The sequence below is a fragment of the Calypte anna genome, chromosome 27, assembly GCF_003957555.1.
Source record: "Calypte anna isolate BGI_N300 chromosome 27, bCalAnn1_v1.p, whole genome shotgun sequence".
Taxonomy (NCBI): Eukaryota; Metazoa; Chordata; class Aves; order Apodiformes; family Trochilidae; genus Calypte; species Calypte anna.
The window spans coordinates 2,200,435-2,218,912 of record NC_044272.1 but is presented as its reverse complement, the minus strand read 5'-3'; the positions used below and the strand labels follow the sequence as shown (position 1 = coordinate 2,218,912).

At 41.7% G+C, this 18,478-nt stretch overlaps 1 protein-coding gene across 4 annotated transcripts; it reads right to left on the bottom strand.

Moving 5' to 3' along the window:
* Window positions 1-108: 108 nt before the first annotated feature.
* On the bottom strand, window positions 109-18,164 carry NBR1 (NBR1 autophagy cargo receptor). 4 transcript variants are annotated; one of them, XM_030465800.1, is made up of 22 exons: window positions 17,857-18,029; window positions 15,555-15,617; window positions 14,083-14,101; window positions 13,693-13,715; window positions 12,652-12,864; window positions 12,051-12,125; window positions 10,728-10,945; window positions 10,074-10,238; window positions 9,404-9,610; window positions 8,704-8,869; window positions 7,991-8,278; window positions 7,590-7,742; window positions 7,109-7,184; window positions 6,582-6,692; window positions 5,965-6,153; window positions 5,713-5,847; window positions 4,830-5,181; window positions 4,427-4,521; window positions 3,805-3,883; window positions 3,388-3,493; window positions 2,282-2,463; window positions 109-1,227 (listed from the first exon to the last, which is right to left on the bottom strand). In XM_030465800.1, the coding sequence occupies exons 1-21, from the start codon at window positions 18,013-18,015 to the stop codon at window positions 2,287-2,289; spliced, it is 3,069 nt and encodes a 1,022-aa protein (XP_030321660.1). In that variant the 5' UTR covers window positions 18,016-18,029; the 3' UTR covers window positions 109-1,227; window positions 2,282-2,286. The 4 variants fall into 4 exon arrangements, with proteins under 4 accessions (XP_030321660.1, XP_030321663.1, XP_030321661.1 ...); XM_030465803.1 differs by having other exon boundaries at window positions 109-2,463; window positions 17,857-18,164; XM_030465801.1 differs by having other exon boundaries at window positions 109-2,460.
* Window positions 18,165-18,478: the final 314 nt, after the last annotated feature.

Here is an 18,478-nt window from a genome sequence, read left to right as displayed (position 1 = left end):
GCAGCTGGAACAGAAACCGAAACCAAAACCGAAACCAAAACGCGCAGAGGGCGGACCCGGAGCTGCCACAGCTGCCCCCCGCCTTGGGAAGAGCCCGAGAGACAAACAGAGGGATAAAGAACTTTATTGTAGGGAGGGAAGGGCGGGTCCTCCCCCCATCACAGCTGAGGGTAAAGTGCTCCCCCTAAATAAGACACAGAGCTGGTGTCTGCACTAGGGAATAGTTTATAAATTACACCGTGCAACCATTAACAAAATATACAAAGCCAACAGAAATGTAACTGAAGCCTGAGCATCCATTACCTAAACTCTAGGAGAAAGTAGTCTAAAGAAAACAGCATTCCACACTTCACATCTCCATCCACCATGAAGTGTTCCTCCAACATTTCAGTTTTGTTTTCAATTTACAGAACACATCAACATCCTAAGTATGAAGTTACACAGAGAAGGAACCTGCTGTGTCCTGCCAGGTGTTCCAGATCAAAGCAGACAACCACACTGTGCTCAGAAATTTCACCTGCTATGGCACTTCATCCACATCCTTTCCTCATTCTAGAGTCAGCACAAGCCAAAAGGGACTCAAAAACAGTGTGCAGAAGTTCAGGTGGGGAAAAAAAACCACAAATAGTTGTTTCAAGTTACAGAAAGATCTTTACCTGGTCCACAGCAGAGTTGTCTGGGTGTAGAGAGAGATGGGAGACACTGCAAAATAGTTCTACTGTATTTCAAAATAAACTTTAAGAGTATCTCTTCCTCAATCTATAAAAATAGGTTTAAAACAGAAATGGTATGATACATTTTTTTTTTTCTTCAATTATTTTAATGGTATCTTATCTCTAAAGAGTATTGTCTTTTAAAAAAATGACCACTACTGATCACCTGGTCAGTCACAATACTGAGACTGCTTCAACTGTGGCAAAATGAGTTTGAAGCAGCAGTTAGAAAACATTTCCAGATCAATCTTCTGACTGCAGCAAGGAAAAAAAGGTTGTGGAAAAGAAAATAAAATAAAATCCAACCACACCACAGCAACACTGCTGCCACCTCCAGAGGACTGGACTCAGAAGAGTGATGTCTGGCCACTGCTCAGCAGTTTGGTTGCTCATTTCCCCTGATTCTTCAGAATCAAATCTCTCAGCACATTCAGAAGGGAATTTTTATCTTTCCAAATTAAAGCTGGGCATCCAGAGCCAAATCGTGGGAGAGAAACGAATCCTACAGCTGAGTCTGTGGAAACATGGGAGCAGGCAGAACCATCACAGGAGACTCTACACTTAAAACTGGTCAAGTTGATGCATTTTCCAAAGTCTAAAGGAAGTCACACAACCCGTTTCAAGCACTCTTCCCATTCCTAAACTTTATCAGAATCTGTGGTCCAATTCAGGTCTCAGTTTCAACACAGTTTTCACTTCTATGTGCTATTAACAGAAGAGGTTTGAAAAGAGAAAACACTGGAAAACGAGTGGTTGGATTTCCAAACAGTTTTTACAAAGTAAAGATTCTTAGCAAGGCCTTTTCTTTGCTTTCAGTCAATCTTTAGCCAATTATTTTATGTAATTATTTTATGCAATTTTTAAGCTGTGTTTTCCTGTTAGAGATGTTTTTGCTCTACCACTACCAGAGGTGGTTCAGTTGCTGCTGCTTCATTCTCCTGCTTCATTCTGTCAAAGAAACACTGAATTTCCTGCTACTCCTCAGTTTAACCAGGGGCCACACTTTCCAAAGTCCTTTGCTGGTTCAAGATGTGAGCAACTTTTCTTTCTTCTAAGAATCATTAGTGAGGTTTAAGTCTGCTACATTCCTACCACACATTGGACAAACCAATTACAGAATCAGATTGTTAATTGTGGGTATCTCTAGTATTTTAGGCAAGACTACATTTTACAGCAGCATTTTACATGGGTTCCTATTCCAAAGCTTGTTATAAGTCAACAAAAGAAGTTTCCAGCTGCCTACAAAAAAAAATAATAAATCTTACACACAATAAAAAGGAAAGTTCTCATCTGGGTGGAAGTTTAAAGTAATTCTACAGGATTCCCTGATAAAAGGATTCAGTATGAAATTAGAGACTTAGAGACCACTAATTTAACTATGAGGTCCCAGTAACAGTTAACATTCTGGTCTCCAACTCAACAGATGATGTGACAAGCACTGTTTGACCTCTCCATGAGAAAAACCTCAAAGAAAAGCCAAAGTTTTAGTCACACCTTCAACCAGAAAGCAGCCAAGCAGCAGCCTGCTCCTGTTGCAGTGTTTAATAAGAATTTACTCCTCCACTAACCAGGTTCAGCATTTCCTGCTGTACCAGTCACTGTTACTGATCTGCAGCAGCTCAGTTACCACTTGGACCATGTTGTTGTTGTGTTTCTTCAGCAGCTGCAAGTTGAGTTGCCTGTCACAGAATCCCATCTCACACAGACTGGAGAGGAGAGAGGCAGAATGCTCTTCAGTGGCTATAGGCTGCTGAAAACAAACAGAAGACAGGAAGAGGAGCTAGAAAAGGACAAAGTATTTTTGCCATCTGACACAGTGCTCCTCCCTTACACTGGAATATAAGAGAGGCCTTTTTGTCCAGTTACACTTTTTATATTCACTTCCACTGTTTACTTACAAAGAAGAATTATTATTCCTACATAAGCCCCTGTGCTCATCCCTGGGGAGGCCACAGCTTGAGTCCTGTGTCCAGTTCTGGGCCCCTCAGCCCCTCAGGAAGGAGACTGAGGTGCTGGAGCAGGTCCAAAGGAGGCAACTGGGCTGGGGAAGGGACTGGAGCACAGATCCTGTGAGGAGAGGCTGAGGGAGCTGGGGGTGTTGAGGCTGGAGAAGAGGAGGCTCAGGGGAGACCTCATCACTCTCTGCAACTCCCTGAAAGGAGGTTGGAGCCAGGGGGGGGTTGGGCTCTTTTCCCAGGCAACTCTCAGCAAGACAAGAGGGCAGGGTCTCAAGTTGTGCCAGGGGAGGTTTAGGTTGGAGATGAGAAAGAATTTCTTTCTGGAGAGGGTGATCAGGCATTGGAATGGGCTGCCCAGGGAAGTAGTGGATTCTCCATGTCTGGAGATCTTTCCAAAGAGCCTGGTTGTGGCACTGAGTGCCATGGGCTGGGAACTGCAGTGGGAGTGGATCAAGGGTTGGACTTGATGATCTCTGAGGTCCCTTCCAACCCAGCCCATTCAAGGATTCTAGGATTCTAAGAGAGAGGCTCCTATCCCCATGGGATGGATTTCCCTAGGTGACTGCAGGGCAGACAACTCCAAATGGATGTTATCAAGCTTAGCATTTTACTGTTGCACAAAGTTCTGCATAGAACAGACAGATTTATAAAACAGATCTATGACATCAAGGTTGGCACTCTATGAAACTCCTGCAGCAAACAGAAAAGCCATTTACCTGTTCTATGATGGGTGGTCCAGCAAATAATGCTTTGTAGGCAGAAGCAGCAACTGACAAAGCTCCTTTAACAAGTTCTCCTGCAATGCTGCTTCCTTGAGGGTATCTGCAGAGAAGCCAGGTATTACTTTAGCATCTGTCAAGCCAGGTGTTTCAAAAACTTTGTGGCTAACTTATAAAATCCCTGTGTTAAGAATCATGAGATTTTCCAAAAAAAAAAATCCCCAGAGTTTAAGGATTCAGACTGAGCTCTTCACACACTTCTTGCCTGTCAATTCTTCATGTCTAAGTGGAAATTCAGATCTTATGAAGACAAAACTTGATATAATTCAGAGAATGTCTGCTTTAAGAAAGGAAACCTTTCTCCCAAATCCTAATTACATGAAATCTGTGAAGTTACAGCTTCAGCTTCAGTACCTTGGGTATTCTGAGCACTTCTGTTTACTTGTCTGAAACCCAGAAGATCCTGGTCCATGGCTGTCTTCTCCACTGGGTTCTGTAAAAGGAAGGGGAACTGTAACATCAACACTTCTAGTTCATGAGAAGCTGAAGAGATGCAACATGTACATAAATGGAAAGCAGTGAGATTTGGTCCAAATTTAATATTTTCAAGTGTAGTTGTCCAGATACAAAGAAGAAATTACAGGATTCTCACTGCAGTCAAAAGAAAAGAATTTCAGAACTGGCTGCTGAGTCAGGAGGTGTTTTACATGACACGAACTGGCTGAGCTCCCAGTGACTGTAACAGCAGCTCAGACACACAGCTCATTAATTCCAGAGAGAGGTAATTTTCCAGATGTCTACAAACACTTCTTAGGACTCTCTTACTAATTCTAATGAGTAGAAGCTCTTAGGTGATTCACAAACCAATTATTTCTTTATTCAAATCTTTCACACAGTAAAATTTCAACATCCAGAGAAACAGCCACCACTACTTAGTAGATTTCTGCTTTCCTCAAGAATAACAAGACACCAAATTCAATTCTGGGCAAAAGGAATAATAACTGTGGGTGCTCTTTTCATTAAGCACTGCCAGTACCTTCTCTTATTTGGTTATGAGGAGTGCAGGAGCTATTCTCTGCAGCTGGCATGTTTGGTTCTTGGAAAATAGGATTCTGAAGAGATGCAAGATTCCTGAGAACATAAGGAGAAATAAAAAAAAGCTTTTACTACTTTAATTCTACAGGTACACATGTAATTAAATCAAAGTCAACAGATAAAAGAAAAAGCTTCAACGTGCTCCCTTCTTCCTCCTCTCATACTCACCAGATCAGCAAGTACCAGATGAGCTTTACAGAAAGCTGAAGGATTTAGGACTTTCACTCCATTATGTGACAAAAACTTTCATTGCTACAGTTTGTTTGGCCACTGAACACCCTCCCCCTGCAGTCTCCACAGCAACACTGCCAAACACTTCATTCTGCTCCAAGCAGCACACCCACCTCTGTGTCTGTGGCAGGATGTCCACAATCTCTGGGGTTAATGGTGCCACAGACAATGTTTGTGAGGTTGTGAAAATATCACTGACACTGTGGCTCTGTGGCTGGTTTCCCCCTTCTGGATTCTCTGCTCCTGTTTCAGGTTCTGTCTTTTCCAAACTGGGCTGAGACAGAGCTGAACTATACATGGACTCCCCTAAGGGACGACTGGTGTCAAAGCACTCAGGGAGAACAATGATGTAATCTTCTGATGAGGCAGAAGAGCCTTGACTTTGAATATCATCTTTATCATCCTCTTCATCCACATTGCTGGTATCACTACAGGGGTTTGTTCTCTCAGAGACTGGAAGGTGCCCTAACAGAAAAAAAAAAAAAAAGGCATTGTCCAAGACATAAAAGGCAAATATTCAGAAATAATAAATAATTCTGTAGACCTTTCTGCTGATATTAATGGTATGAGTTTGTCTCTTGGGGGAAGGTAGTGTGAAAGAGTAATAAATCTGTTAAGCCTATGCACACCAGCTGCTGATATTCCTGTTTATAATACAAACATTAACAAGAGCTCCACTGAGAATTAAACAGGATGCTTCAGCTCCTAAGTTCCAGGCCTCAGAAAACTGGACTTCAAGCTACATGTACTCAACAGGGAAACACCAGAACATGGATCTGAGCACCCCATTGGAACCTTTTTGTCTCAATTTTACTTTTTTTTAAGCAGATGTTAAACTAGCTGCTTGTTCAGAGTACTGGTATCAATCTTCTGATGCAATGATTCTTCTGATCCAGTGAGAATCATTTTTCTGGAACAGAGTCAGATCTCCTTAGATTTGATTTTTGTAGCCCTTATTAGAGATATGTCTTTAATTCAAACCTACTTTTTACTTACCACAGTGATTTTCTGTCCCTGCTTCTGACAGATGCATCTTTGCTTCATTTTTGGGAGTGGAATTTGTTTTTATCCTAGGAGATTCTTCATTTATCATATTGCAACTGAGGGTGTCTTGCAATGTTTGTGAAGAGTCTGATAAAGCAATCAGGAGAAAAAAAAGGTATCAACAAAAGGTATTGCAATGCAGAGTTGTAGCCAATGTCTGCAAAAAAAAGAAAGCCATGGAAGTCAGCTAAAACCAGGACTTACTCTGGAGGATTTTCTTTTTCTGGGGGGGTTTGTGGTCAGGTGCAGCATCCAGGGTGAGAGAACGAATCACAGTCTCACAGACAAACTGAGTCCCACTCATATCTTCTTCACCTTCCTCCTGGTTCAGTGGGTGTTCAGCTTTCACTTTCATCATGCAAGTGTCTGCAGGAAAGCAGGATTCTGACGTGCCTTGGAAAGGAAAAAACCAGATTATTTTAACACCACCACAAGGAAACACAAGCCTATAAACAGCTATTGAAGGCTAATGTTGATTCTGCTTGTTAATTCTTTTTAAAAATTGGAAGATGTTGGAATTCAGCTCAAGCTGAATGTGGAAACAGTTGGGAAATCTGGGGGCCACACATGAAGTGTCTGGGTCTCACAATTCTACTAGTCAGACAAATCAAAAGCAGCTTTAACAGTTCTGAATTCTACATTTAGCATGGCCCCAACCTCTGCAATCAGAAAATAGTGTCAGATTTAGGAGCCAAACAACTCTGGGTTTTTTTCCCCACAGCTGAAGAGTTCTTTTCAGGCATCAAGACTGCTGACCTGACAGAAGTTACTCTATCCTCCTCCTCCTCTCCCCCCCCAACCTCCCCAGGACCACTGCTTACCAGGCACTGGTTTAAATCCACTTCCCTCATTCTCCTCCTCTATCTGACCTAAGCCAGGTTTCTCCAGCAAGGGATTATCATATGGCAAAGGGGACATGCATGGAGTCATATCTGAAAAACAAAAGGTGGCAAAGATAATTGCCAGTAAAGGTAACTGGCATTTTCCTTCCTCCAGGAGACAACCTCCTAAGTTATCCTTTTTTTAAGGGATATTCTCCAAAGACTGAAAAAAACCCTCATCTTACAAGACACTAGAGTGAAATAAAAAACTGGTTTTGCTTTACACAGGCACTGGCTGAGCAAAGAAATCATCAACTGTCTGGAATCTTATGGTCTTGGGAAGTGAAGCTGAAAAAACCCAAGGAAAACAGAAAGGATACAAAGCACTATCAAATATCTATGATTGCAACAAGAATTGAGACACAAGAACTGGGAAAACAAGAGCAAATAAGCCTTCAACTTTTCATTGGGTAACCAGTTAACTAAGAATGCTAGAGACAGCAGATAAAACATGAGAAGAACCTTACCCACAGGAGTATTGTGTGGCACTCGCTCCAGCTCCTGCACAATATTAATGTCTAACAGCTCAAAGGACAGCAAATCCTACAGAGAAAACACCACACAGGTTTTATCAGCAAACCTCAAAATGGAACCTTCCACTGTGCTTCCCAGAATCAGATCCCATTTCAAGTCAAATTCCTCCACTTTGTTAGTTATTCAGGAGGATCTCAGACACAGGTCAGGTTTCCCATAGCACATAGCACACAAATTAGGGCAGCAAAAGATAAATATTTCCTTGTTAGAGCCACAGAAACACCCAAATCTGTGGTTCTTAGGCTGTCCTGCACTTATTTTCCACAAAGTGACAAAATGCAATATACTCTTCCTGATAATCAAGTGGTTATTTTAGAGCTCAGCAGCTTTTTGTTATTATTATTTTATTATGGCTGTAAAAATACCAAACCCAAGATGATTTGTTTTCTTCCTAGCTGAGTTTTAGAAGTTCACCTGTGCAGTGAGGAGATCAACAGATGGGATATAAAATTCTCTCTCACTTGGCAGATTTTTGATCTTTAAAGGAACAGCTGGCAGAGGTATTTCAGTCTGCTCAATGATTTCACCCATTAGTTGAGCACTTGCTTCAGTCTTTAAGGAACCATCCTGCAAAAGAAAAACAAAAATTATGTCCCAGAAACCCCTTAAGCAGGGAGCAACAAATGCCTACATAAAATGTAAAGTCTGAATACTGTCCATAAGAACAAGTAACTTGCAAAGATACATAATTCAAGTCATTTTAGAGCCAAAAGGACAAGATCTAACATAAAGAGAAACCCTGCAGTGTTTCAGTTCAACCAAAGAATCAGACAAATAGCTGCAAGAGGCTGATAATTACTGTCTGAGTTACTTGCCTGCTTGGTGCTGGAAGCTGCATCTTTCTGAGAGGAGTCAGAATCCTTCCAGTTGATTTCTACACAGTCAGTAGGTGGGGAGGGATCTACAACAATACTGCACCAGATCCTGGGCCCAAACTGTTCCCCTTTGTGTGAGAGTCTCCAGTGAGAGGTGTATGTTCCTTCTATGTTAGGAGCTACAAACTCCACTGAAACAGTTCCCACTTGTCCTGATGGGAGGGATGGCACCAACACAGCTTTTTTTTCAGAAGATGCCAAGGTCAGATTTCCCCACATAAGTTTCAGCTGAAATACACAACAGAAAAAGCAAAAGTAAACTTCACAAGCTGCTCTGCTGCAAGGCATGGAGAACAGAGGCTGCTGCTAAACATTCTCACATCAGTCACTACCAAGACAAAGTAAGAAGATGCCCCCAGCTTCCAGCATTAACACAATCACTCACAGAAGGCTTTGTAAAGGCAGAAAAGAACCATATGAGCTGCCAGCAGGGTTGAACCATAATATTATAAAGCACAGGAAGACATGTACAGCAATATTAACCTCGATTGCCCTCCTCCCAGAGTATGCAGTTGTAAAGAATACTTAAGACAGTTTATTGCCCCAGAATTCCCAGCTTGTGAACTGACAGGGCAATGGAAATCCAAACAGAGAGAAAACAGGTTCAATCAGAACTACTTGGGTGTGTAAGAATAATAGCAAAGGAAGGAAACCTTTGTGTCTGAGCCCCATTCCACATTTCCAGTATTCTTCATCCGCCAGTGTTTGATGAACTTTGTTCCTGGCTGCAAGTGGGTCCCATCTGGCAAATTCTCATCCACAAATACTGCACTTAGCATTGGGACAATTGTCTGGAAGGGTTGACTGGGACTCCTGGAGCTGAGGGGATGGAAACAACAAATAAAATACACTGAAAAACTGAGGAAGTCAGTCAGCTGCTATATCACTGGCTAAAACTGGCTGTCTAGTGAGCCTCAGCCTAAGATCACATTAAAAAAAAAAGAAATAAAAGAAAGCACTGAACATGAGCATGTGAAATGTACTTGATCTTATGCAGAGACACAGGACAAGAGAGCAGAAAGATACAAAGTGTTATAAACACTGGCAGCCAGTTTTATGTTTTATGTGCATGCACATGGTATATGTAACACCAGGCACTCCCCTTCCTCCTGTGCCTATGGAAATCTGTAGATTTCAGGTAATAACCAGCAGTTGCTTTTATTCTTCTTCTGCTCTCTTCCCAAGTAAAAACAGCTGAAACACTTCACCTTGCAACTTCTGTTCAGACAAAATTCTCACAGGGTCCAATACTCTAAGTCAGCAATTTCTTCACCTTTCTCCTGTTACTTTCCCCTCTATGTCACCATGAACACCACACAACTAAAAAAATGCTCAGCTAAAAATGTCTCTTACAGGAAGGTACTAGGTTGCAGACTATCAGATTTCTGAGTAGTTGACCCACTGGTTTCCAACACATGGACAGAGTTCCACAGATGTATTTTCCTGTGCAATTTCAGCTGCTTTTTGAGCTCTCGGACCTCTGCCTTTCTCTGTTTCTTCTCTGCTCGTAATCTTTGCTTTTCTGCCTTCAGAAATCTTTTGTCCATCTGTTTCTGGAGCCTGCAGAGAGAAAGCCACTTTGTTAAACACAGTAAAATGACCAGAATTTAGCCAACAGTCTTTAGTCTGAAGAGGGAACACTTCAAGCAATGTCTTGTGCTTGCAGACTGAATGACTTCAAAATGAAACCTCTGTAGCTGCTTCTGAAGATATTCTGAGTGGCCTCAGCTAAAAAGCAAACTTAAAGGCACATTAGAAGATGCTCAGTGGAAAAGCAAGCTCTCAAAGCTTGCTACCCACCTATGATAAAATCCTGTCTTTCCACTTTGTTCTTAAAAAGCTGCAAGATTTGTGACTTGAGCTATTTAAAAGCACACAGCTATTTTTAGACAGTTGCAATAAAAGTTTGTTTTCCATTTCTTGTTGTCTGTAAATCTAAACCAATATTTGAGCATCAGGTGTTTGCATTCCCTATCATCCTGATAGGGAATCTTCTCAGGTACTGGCAGGTCCCAGCACTCACCTCACTTGCTCCAGTGTAGCAGGCAGGCGAGGGGAAAACTCTGCAAGGCTGCAGTTCTCAGGAACACACAGCACAGGTCTCCTCAGCTTTAGCAGGACATGATTAGGATCATGAGCATATGTCCCTGCTTCACACTGCTCACAAATATTGTAGGCTGGACAAAGGCTGCAAAGCAGAAAAGGAAAGTTACCCAAAAGGCAAAGAGTTAATGCACTGAAAGATAATTAATCCTTACATTTCTGCAGAGAAACAACTCTATCATGCTGCCCCTTGTAAGCAGGGAAACAAAAAGTGATTCTCTCACTTGTGCATCAATATTTGGAGTCACCTGGAATCTCTCTCCTGTTGGCAAAACTGCAACACAGTTCTCACTTCCTTCTTGAATGCACATTTTTTATTAATGATGCTTCTTTCAGCATAAGTGACTAAATTGCTGCTATAGAGGATAAAGCATTATACTGAAATTTAATGCCAATAAAGCATCACACATGAAAATAAAAGTGTTACATTAACTGAAATATTCAGGGATGCAAAGCAGATTGCTTCTGCAGGAAGAGGATGAGTACAAAATCTCTCAGGATGAGGGGAAAAGTCTCCCAGGATGAGGGGAAAAGTCTCCCAGGATGAGGGGAAAAGTCTCCCAGGATATCCCACCTGCACTGGTAGCGAACCCCAACAATCTGGGCCTGGCAGTTGCAGCAGGAGATCAGCCAATCACACTGCTTGTCATTTCCTGGTTGAGCCTCTGAAGCTGAAGGTGCAGCTGTAACAGAGCTGTCAGAAAAATCTGGAGGCAGATTGTGATGAACAAGCTTCTCATATAGCTTCTGTTCCAGCTTCTCAACAGTTTCTTTAACTACTTGTTCCCTGAACTGGAAAAAAAAATGAAAGAAGTCCTGGATCAGACCCAGCCATGAAGCTCTGAAAGCTGAATTAAATTGTCCCAAAGCCTCCCAGTGCACAAGGCATAAAGCAGCTCGGAATCCACTTCCCTTTCCCTCCAGTACTTGAAATTAAACAAGTATCACATTCCTCAAGGAAAATAGAAAGATTTAGAAAATACCAGCCCATGGGTTTTAACAACACAAAATTAAAGTAATGTATTTGTATTTACAACATTAAAATAATGTATTTGTATTTACAATATTAAGTTTCTTCCATAACCTGGTACAAAGTGAAGTCTTTGAGACATTTAACACAACTCCCAACAAACCCCTCTGAAGTCCCAACATCATAAAGTCCTGATTTTGTCCACCAGGGATATCTTGCATACAACCATTTAGCTCTTTAGTTTGCATAAAGAGGTGGCAAAGGAAAGGAGATGGTAGGAGACAAAAAAAAAAGCTTACAGATAAATGCTTAAACTACTGTGCCACTACTTTTTAGTTTTGAGAAGTCACTTGCTAATTAATTCTTAGCATTCATATCTAACTACTTGTCAGTTTATTAGCTGTTCCAAACAAGTTAACACCCACATTAATTAATCCATAGGTTACACTCATTGGCATCCTTCAAGAATTTTCTTGAACTGACCAATCATGAAGAGCAAGATCATCAAGTGCTATGCTTCAAATCTCAGGAAGCTCTAAGTATCAACCTCCTGAAAATGGACAGAACCTCCAGTAGCAACATCATGTTCCATGCTCTGCCTCCTGCCATGAGGATTCTAGCATGGGAGCTACTTAAAAACTACACTCAGATCAAACAAGTCCATAAAACAATTAATTTCTGACAAGAAGGAGCTTGTATCAATTTTTTTAAGCTAACACCTTCACTGTACAGTCAGACAGACACCTACTTTCCATTTATCTCCTTAAAATTAACACAGTTAGATGCCCAAATGCCTTTTCAGATCCTGGTCACAAATACTGAGACCAAGTGGGATCAGATCAGTCAGGAATCACACTTCCCTTTTCCACCCACAGCCTCCTGTGTGTTCCTTTAAGAATACTAAAATTTAGAAGAAAACAAACTTACTGTTTCCAAGTAGCTTGTGAACCATTCTGGAGGATTTTCATTTGTTCTTCCTGTTCTGGTGTGATTTAACTTTTGCTGGGGAAAAAAACAAAACAATGTCACAAAATTCTGTCACAAACCTTGAGTATGCTGAGCAGCAAAAAAGCCTCAACACAACAACTTAACCACTTTCCAATAGCTCTCAATTGTCTTAAAAATCCAAGTTCTTCAGAAAGCAGTGGAAAAACAACACAGGAAGCCACAGACACTTCCCTGAAAATTTTGTCTTATTAGCATTTGAGTGTAATTAGACAAAGCCAAAGGAATCAGGTCAACAAGAAGTCAGCAGGTGCCAATCAGGGCTTCAGGACACCAATTGCTTCATTTATCAAAATACTTATGACTGATCAGCATGAAATAGTCTGTATTTTTAAATACAGTATCAAAACATCCTTTAAGACATTCAAAGAATTCTGCAAGCTTCAACGGGTGCCAATAGCTGAAAATGAAGAGTAACTTCTGACCTCATCTTTTATGTATGGGTAAACATAACAATCAGTCTATAAATACCATTTATTAATTCTTTGTTGTCATTAATATATAATCCAGCTCTGCATCCTACCTGAATTTCCTGCTCCTTGTCAGTTTTTAAGTCTTCTTCTGACCCTTGAGCTTGAATGGAATGAGAGGAAAGTTTCTTCTCCTCTTTAAGTGCCAACTTTTCTGTCATGTTTTTTTCATGAGGTTGCACAGAAGGAAGGGATGAAGTTTCTTTCAGAGCAGAGTTTTCTTCATACACATTCATCTGAAGCTGATTTCCTTGTTTAACTGCAATCTAAATAAACAGTACATGCATACACCAGATTTACTCCACTTACAACCAAAATTGTGCAACAACAGAGCACTACACAGAGATTGGGGAAAACTAACACAAAAAGGGGAAAAAAATCAGTGAGATGCCAAGGTACAGGCAGCTGAGAGTTTATTCTGCCTTTCTTAAATATCTGTTACCAATATAATTAATTAAAAGCTTATTGGAAGGTTAATTATGCACATATTCTGCAGGAATTTTTCCACCTGCAGTAAAGCTGTTCATACAAGTCAGTAAGCAACAGAGATTCTGTCCAGGAGCTTAAGAGTCATTTTAAGTTTTTATTATTTTCAAATTATCAGATTTGATTTTCAGACCATGAACAAAAAATTCTGAAAGCTTTAATATTATCCAACTTGAATTTACAGGAAAGCATTTCTAACATTGTCTAAGTAAAGCTTATAAAGTAATTAACTGCTGATACCAATTAAAGTTTTAATGGCAGAGAGTACAACATTAGAATCAACATGAAAAGATTTCTACTGAGCACTGAGGGGATTCTGTTATCTCCAAATGTGGGATTACTGTTTAAGTGTCTGAAAAAAACCCAGCCTTTCAACCAAGGAATCTGTGGCTCAAGGTCCTGACCAACAACTGCATATTTCACTGATTTATACAAATAAAGATTAACCTGGGTGGAAGGAAATTGTAGCAAAATATTCAGAGTTCAAAGCTAGATAATAAAGTTATTCTGCTTTCCATGGCCTGAGCAATGCTGGTTTTTTTTTTCCTCAGCTACACCAATTTTAATTGAAGATTAATATACTGAAAAAAAAGTCAAAGAACATTTACCTTCAGAGCTTCTTCATATTCCTCTACAGAAAAAGGAGAAGAGATGTGAATTTTCTTTGTCTCAAGCAACAGATGTAAGCTTAGCATGCAGTATTTTACACCTAGCTGTGTCTCCTACACCTTCTGTAAATTATTTTAAGACCCTGCTACAGAAGGAAGTTGTATATACAGCAAGAAGCAAACATTTCTCACAACCTAGAGTCTTAATATTGCATTAATTTAGTAATTCCCAGGTTTTTCCTAGGGATCAAAACCTCCTTTTGAAAAGAATTTGATGCCCAACCATATATAAAATGAAAAAAAACCTCAAGTATTCCCAACTACTTCTTCAAAACCAGGAAAAAGTCAGGGGCACTTGAATGATTTCACTTCAGTAAAGCAGCAACTCACCTCTGCTATTCACAGAGACCTGCAAAGAGGAACAAAGGTAATAATGAGACACTGAGAGATTTTTGTGATTTTCTTAAAAATAAAATGCTTCCAGAATAAATGTAATTTTATTCAGAGTACAAAAAAAAACACTGCTGGAGATTTTTGTTATTGTTGCAATGTTTAATCATTAATCACTGCTGTGGTGTTCTGGAGCAGACCCTGCTCTTTATTGGCTTTAGAGGATAAACAGGAGTTTGGCACCTCCTGCCCTCCAGAACTGGTGTGGGCTCAGCTGCTGGAGGCAAACTGGTACCAGTACCACTGGGTTTGCTACACTGAAGCACAGAGCTTGGACCCAGCTGCAACATCAAACACTGAGCTGTTGCCATGATTTAGATACAAACCAAACCCACCATCTTCCCCAGGTTTTATTTATATTATATATTATTATTATATATTATTATTATATATTATTATTTTTTATTTATTGGTTTTGTTTGCTACACTAAAGCACAGAGCTTGGACCCAGCTGCAACATCAAACACTGAGCTGTTGCCATGATTTAGATACAAACCAAACCCACCATCTTCCCCAGGTTTTATTATATATTATTATTATATATTATTATTTTTTATTTATTGGTTTTGCAGATAGAACTTACTGACACCAGGAGCTATTCAATCCCTGCAGCAGTGCACAATTCTGAACATATACTCTAACAGCATTTGAAAAACATCTTTAACAGCTGCATCTATATGTTAGGATATATATAAGCTGGAAAATAAGGGGAGACCATTTCCCTGCAATGTTTCTGGAAGCATTGCCCTTAGAGAAAACCAAACCAACTAAAAATGCCCCTGTCTGCCATTTAGTAGAGCTACAAATCAAGTAGTGGAACAGAGATCCTAAAGGTTATTTTCTGTTCCCAAGCTCCAGATAAACAGAAATAACATCAGAGGGTGAGGTTATGCCAAGCAGGAAGTTACTCAACAAGGACAACTAAAAGTAACCAATTTGTTTTTTGAGTCAGTAATCTGCTTGGAGATTATAGCACATGCTTAAAACCAGCAGAGGATTTGAGTACACCAGATCACCCAAGGAAATAACTGACATGAGGGGACCTACATTTTTCAGAGGAAAGAGTACAGATTGAAGATAAGGGATTTACTGGAGCTGGAGACACAAAGAGTCACAAGCACCTTATTCCAGGAACATGAAAAAAAAGTCCCTCAACAGAAACCTCTGCACACAAAGAACCTCTGGCTGCTGATACAAGATGGGAAAAAGGCTTATAAAAATATTCTAAAAGTATTTTAAAAGAAGTATTTTATTTTACCACAAGATAAAAGCTGTTTTCTCATCAAAGGAGCAAAACCACCACCCCTGAGCCTCCCAACTTCTGAAGGACTCCCTGTGAATTATCAAGAGGCAGAAAGGTCCCCACCAGTCACTTTTTGGTAGAGCTGTTGGGAGGGTGGGGGGTTATTTACCTCATCATTATCCTCATCAATGTATTTGATCTGAATGTTGTCCAGGTCAAATGAAACTTTCACCTGGAAGGAATAAAGAGGACAAAACCACAATAAGGCAGGACTGCAGATGCTTCAGTTAATCATGATTAACAGGGAAAAATGGTTTAACCCTTCCACCCCCTTCACAGTTTCTCAGTCAAAATAAACATTGCTTTATAAAATCCATTCTCCTGGAGGTGAACACCTCAGTGTCTTGCCTTCAGCCTTTCCTAACCTTCTATAAAGAAAATAAAATAAAAACCCACATTCTTGTCACTTTTCACCTTCCCTAGTTAATGTTTACCCCAAAATAAATAACAAGTCTTTCTATTTTAAGAGGAGCAGCTCAGGGTTAACAAAACCAAACACTGCAATATACAAAGACTGAAGCCAATCACCCAATGTTAATTTTTCCATGAAAAAGCACCAGGAAGAGAACTCAAATAACCAAATAGCCTTTTTTTTCCACAAAGCTATTTGTGTTTTGAGAAGCTAAGATTAATTAAAATACTAACAAGTTCAAAGTATTATTCTTTAGAAGAAAAGCATTCATTATCCTACTACTCCCTGGCTGAGGCACTGTGGCTCTGAATATATCATTACATTAGAGAGGTCAGAATTAAGGGAATAAAGCTGAGCAACTCTTCTGTAGTTTGTGTTAATAGGGCAGAGCAAACAAAGCATAAATGGAGGTGGTTTATTTCTGTGCTGACTAAAAGCCTTTTGTTGACTAACAGCCAGGTGTATTTTTGTATCACAATTTATATTTTTCTTAACTGAAAAGCTGTTCTATTTGAGACCCACTCTGCCTGGACACAGCCCTAAAAGGCAGCAGATGGTTGGGACTTGGGCAGCACCAGAACTGCACAACCCCTCCATTCTATAACCAAAGTACTACAGGCAAGTTTTTCCAGTGAAATGCCCCAAATTAATTCTGAGAATGCAGCCAGAGAACCAGCTCAAGAAGCATAAAGCAGAAACTGTGCTCTGTATTTACACTGCCACAGACTGATTCCCAAACACTCAGGCTAGAACCAGGGATCAGGTTATTCCTATTAAAATCCACACATGATTAATAATACACTGAAACCCAGGAAAGCCCCAACTGAGCTGATCCTGCCCTGAAAGAGGGATTCACCCCGTTTAGTGCAGAGACACCAAGTGGCAGGAGCGTGGTTGGAACAACCTGGCTGTAAGAACACCACACCTTCAACAAACACACCCTCAGACTGCTCAAGATTAAGGGCAAGAGGAAGCTCCCACAGCAACCTGCTGGCAGCTTTCATCCAAGGACGATTAGGAGGAGCTCAGACATTCCTGCAGGGTCCTGCTGCCACCAAGGGGTTTAAGCCTGACCTAGTGCCTCTTCTAGAAGGCTGAGATAGAAGGGAGGGTGAGGCAGGGCTGGTTTTGAATTTGAGTAATTCACAGTGCAAGAATGAGCTAAAAGATATGTTTGAGATATGCTAGGAAAAAAAACTACTGAGAGAAAACATGGCAATGAGATCTCTTGAGATGCAGCTTTGAGAGGAAGCTAGAAGAAGCCAGAACAATTGCTACCTAAATATATTAAAATAATGAATAAATAAAAATTACTTTTAATCTTTTTTAATTAAATAACATCATTGCAGTTTAAAGCCAAGGGAATCCTAACTGCATAATTTCAACCTCAGCCAATACACCAACTTTCAATAAACAACACTGGAAATAAATATGCAAGAAAAAAAATTCATTATACTTCGTGCAGGGCAGGGTTTGGGCATTGCCCAGCAGCTCTGTGCACAAAGGACCCATTACCAAAACCAGCTCCATCCAAACTACCAAACCCAAGGCAAGAAATAACAAAAGTGCCTCAGTCTCCCACACAGCAAAGAGAACTTTTCAGGGAAATGTTCTCTAAGCAGCTGCAGAGTGTTGCTTTACCTTCTCTACATCAATGAGGAAAAGCAGGGCAGCTCTGAGGCACAGACAGCACCAAAACCTGGGAGCCAGAAGCGTGGAAAAGCGCAAAGCCCAGAGCTGAGGCCTCCAGCACACCCAGTAAGAGAAGCGCCCGCACCAAACTGGTTTTTTCACCTCACTCCAAGCCCACAACCCGAGTCAAAGTTCTTGCCAAGCCCAGAAGACAAACCAGAACAGGCAGCGGAACAAACCCCTCCTTGTGACAAGCAGGGAAAGGGAGGAGAGGGCTGAGGGAGCAGCGCGGGGCCCTCAGGGAGGCTCTGACACCCCCCGCGCCTCAGCTCCCCTCAGGACGCGGGGCGGGAGGGGCAGCGCTCACCATGGCCTCCACATCCGCCCACGTCGTGTGCACCGAGTCCGACACCAGGAAGCTGAGGGTGTCCCCCCGGCAGGTGACACGGAGGGTGACCTGCGGCTCCATGCCGCGCTGCCCCGCACCCGCGCAGGGTCCCCGCAGCCGCCCCGACGGCCCTAACATGGCGGAGCGGAGGGGGACAGCCCCGTGTGCTCCGCGCGATATTATTGGCCGTCCCACTTGTCAATCATCGCTCCCCCAGCGCTGATTGGCTGCCGGGGGCGAGGGCGGGCTCTGTGCGACCACAACAACAAACACGGCCGGGAGCGCGCAGGGGTTGGGGGGGGCGGAGCGAGCGCGCCGCCGGCGGACACGCACTTCCGGGTTACCGCGCTGCTACGCCCATGATGCTCCGCCCCGGAGCCTGCGCCCTCCAATGAAACGCGTGCGCTGTAGTGACGCCACAGAAGGAGAGCCAATCAGCTCTGCCCTTCCTTAGGCAGGGGGAGGCAGTATCACGGAGTAGAAAAGAGCGAATAAGAGAACGGTTCGTGCACCATGTGACGGGTTCTGCGCTCGGGATTGGCTGCTTCCCCGCGCTACTTCCGGGTGGGAGAAAAGGCGCGTAAATGCGAGTCCTCGGGCG

What these genes read in the sequence shown, in the direction of transcription:
- NBR1 (XM_030465803.1), bottom strand. Translation starts at nt 18,015, where the DNA reads ATGTTAGGGCCGTCGGGGCGGCTGCGGGGACCCTGCGCGGGTGCGGGG. An exon ending in GGGCGGATGTGGAGGCCATG is followed by an intron (nt 15,618 to 17,856) that starts GTGAGCGCTGCC and finishes TATTCCTTCCAG; the next exon opens with GTGAAAGTTTCATTTGACCT. An exon ending in ATCCTGCCACAGACACAGAG is followed by an intron (nt 4,522 to 4,829) that starts GTGGGTGTGCTG and finishes TTATGTTCTCAG; the next exon opens with GAATCTTGCATCTCTTCAGA.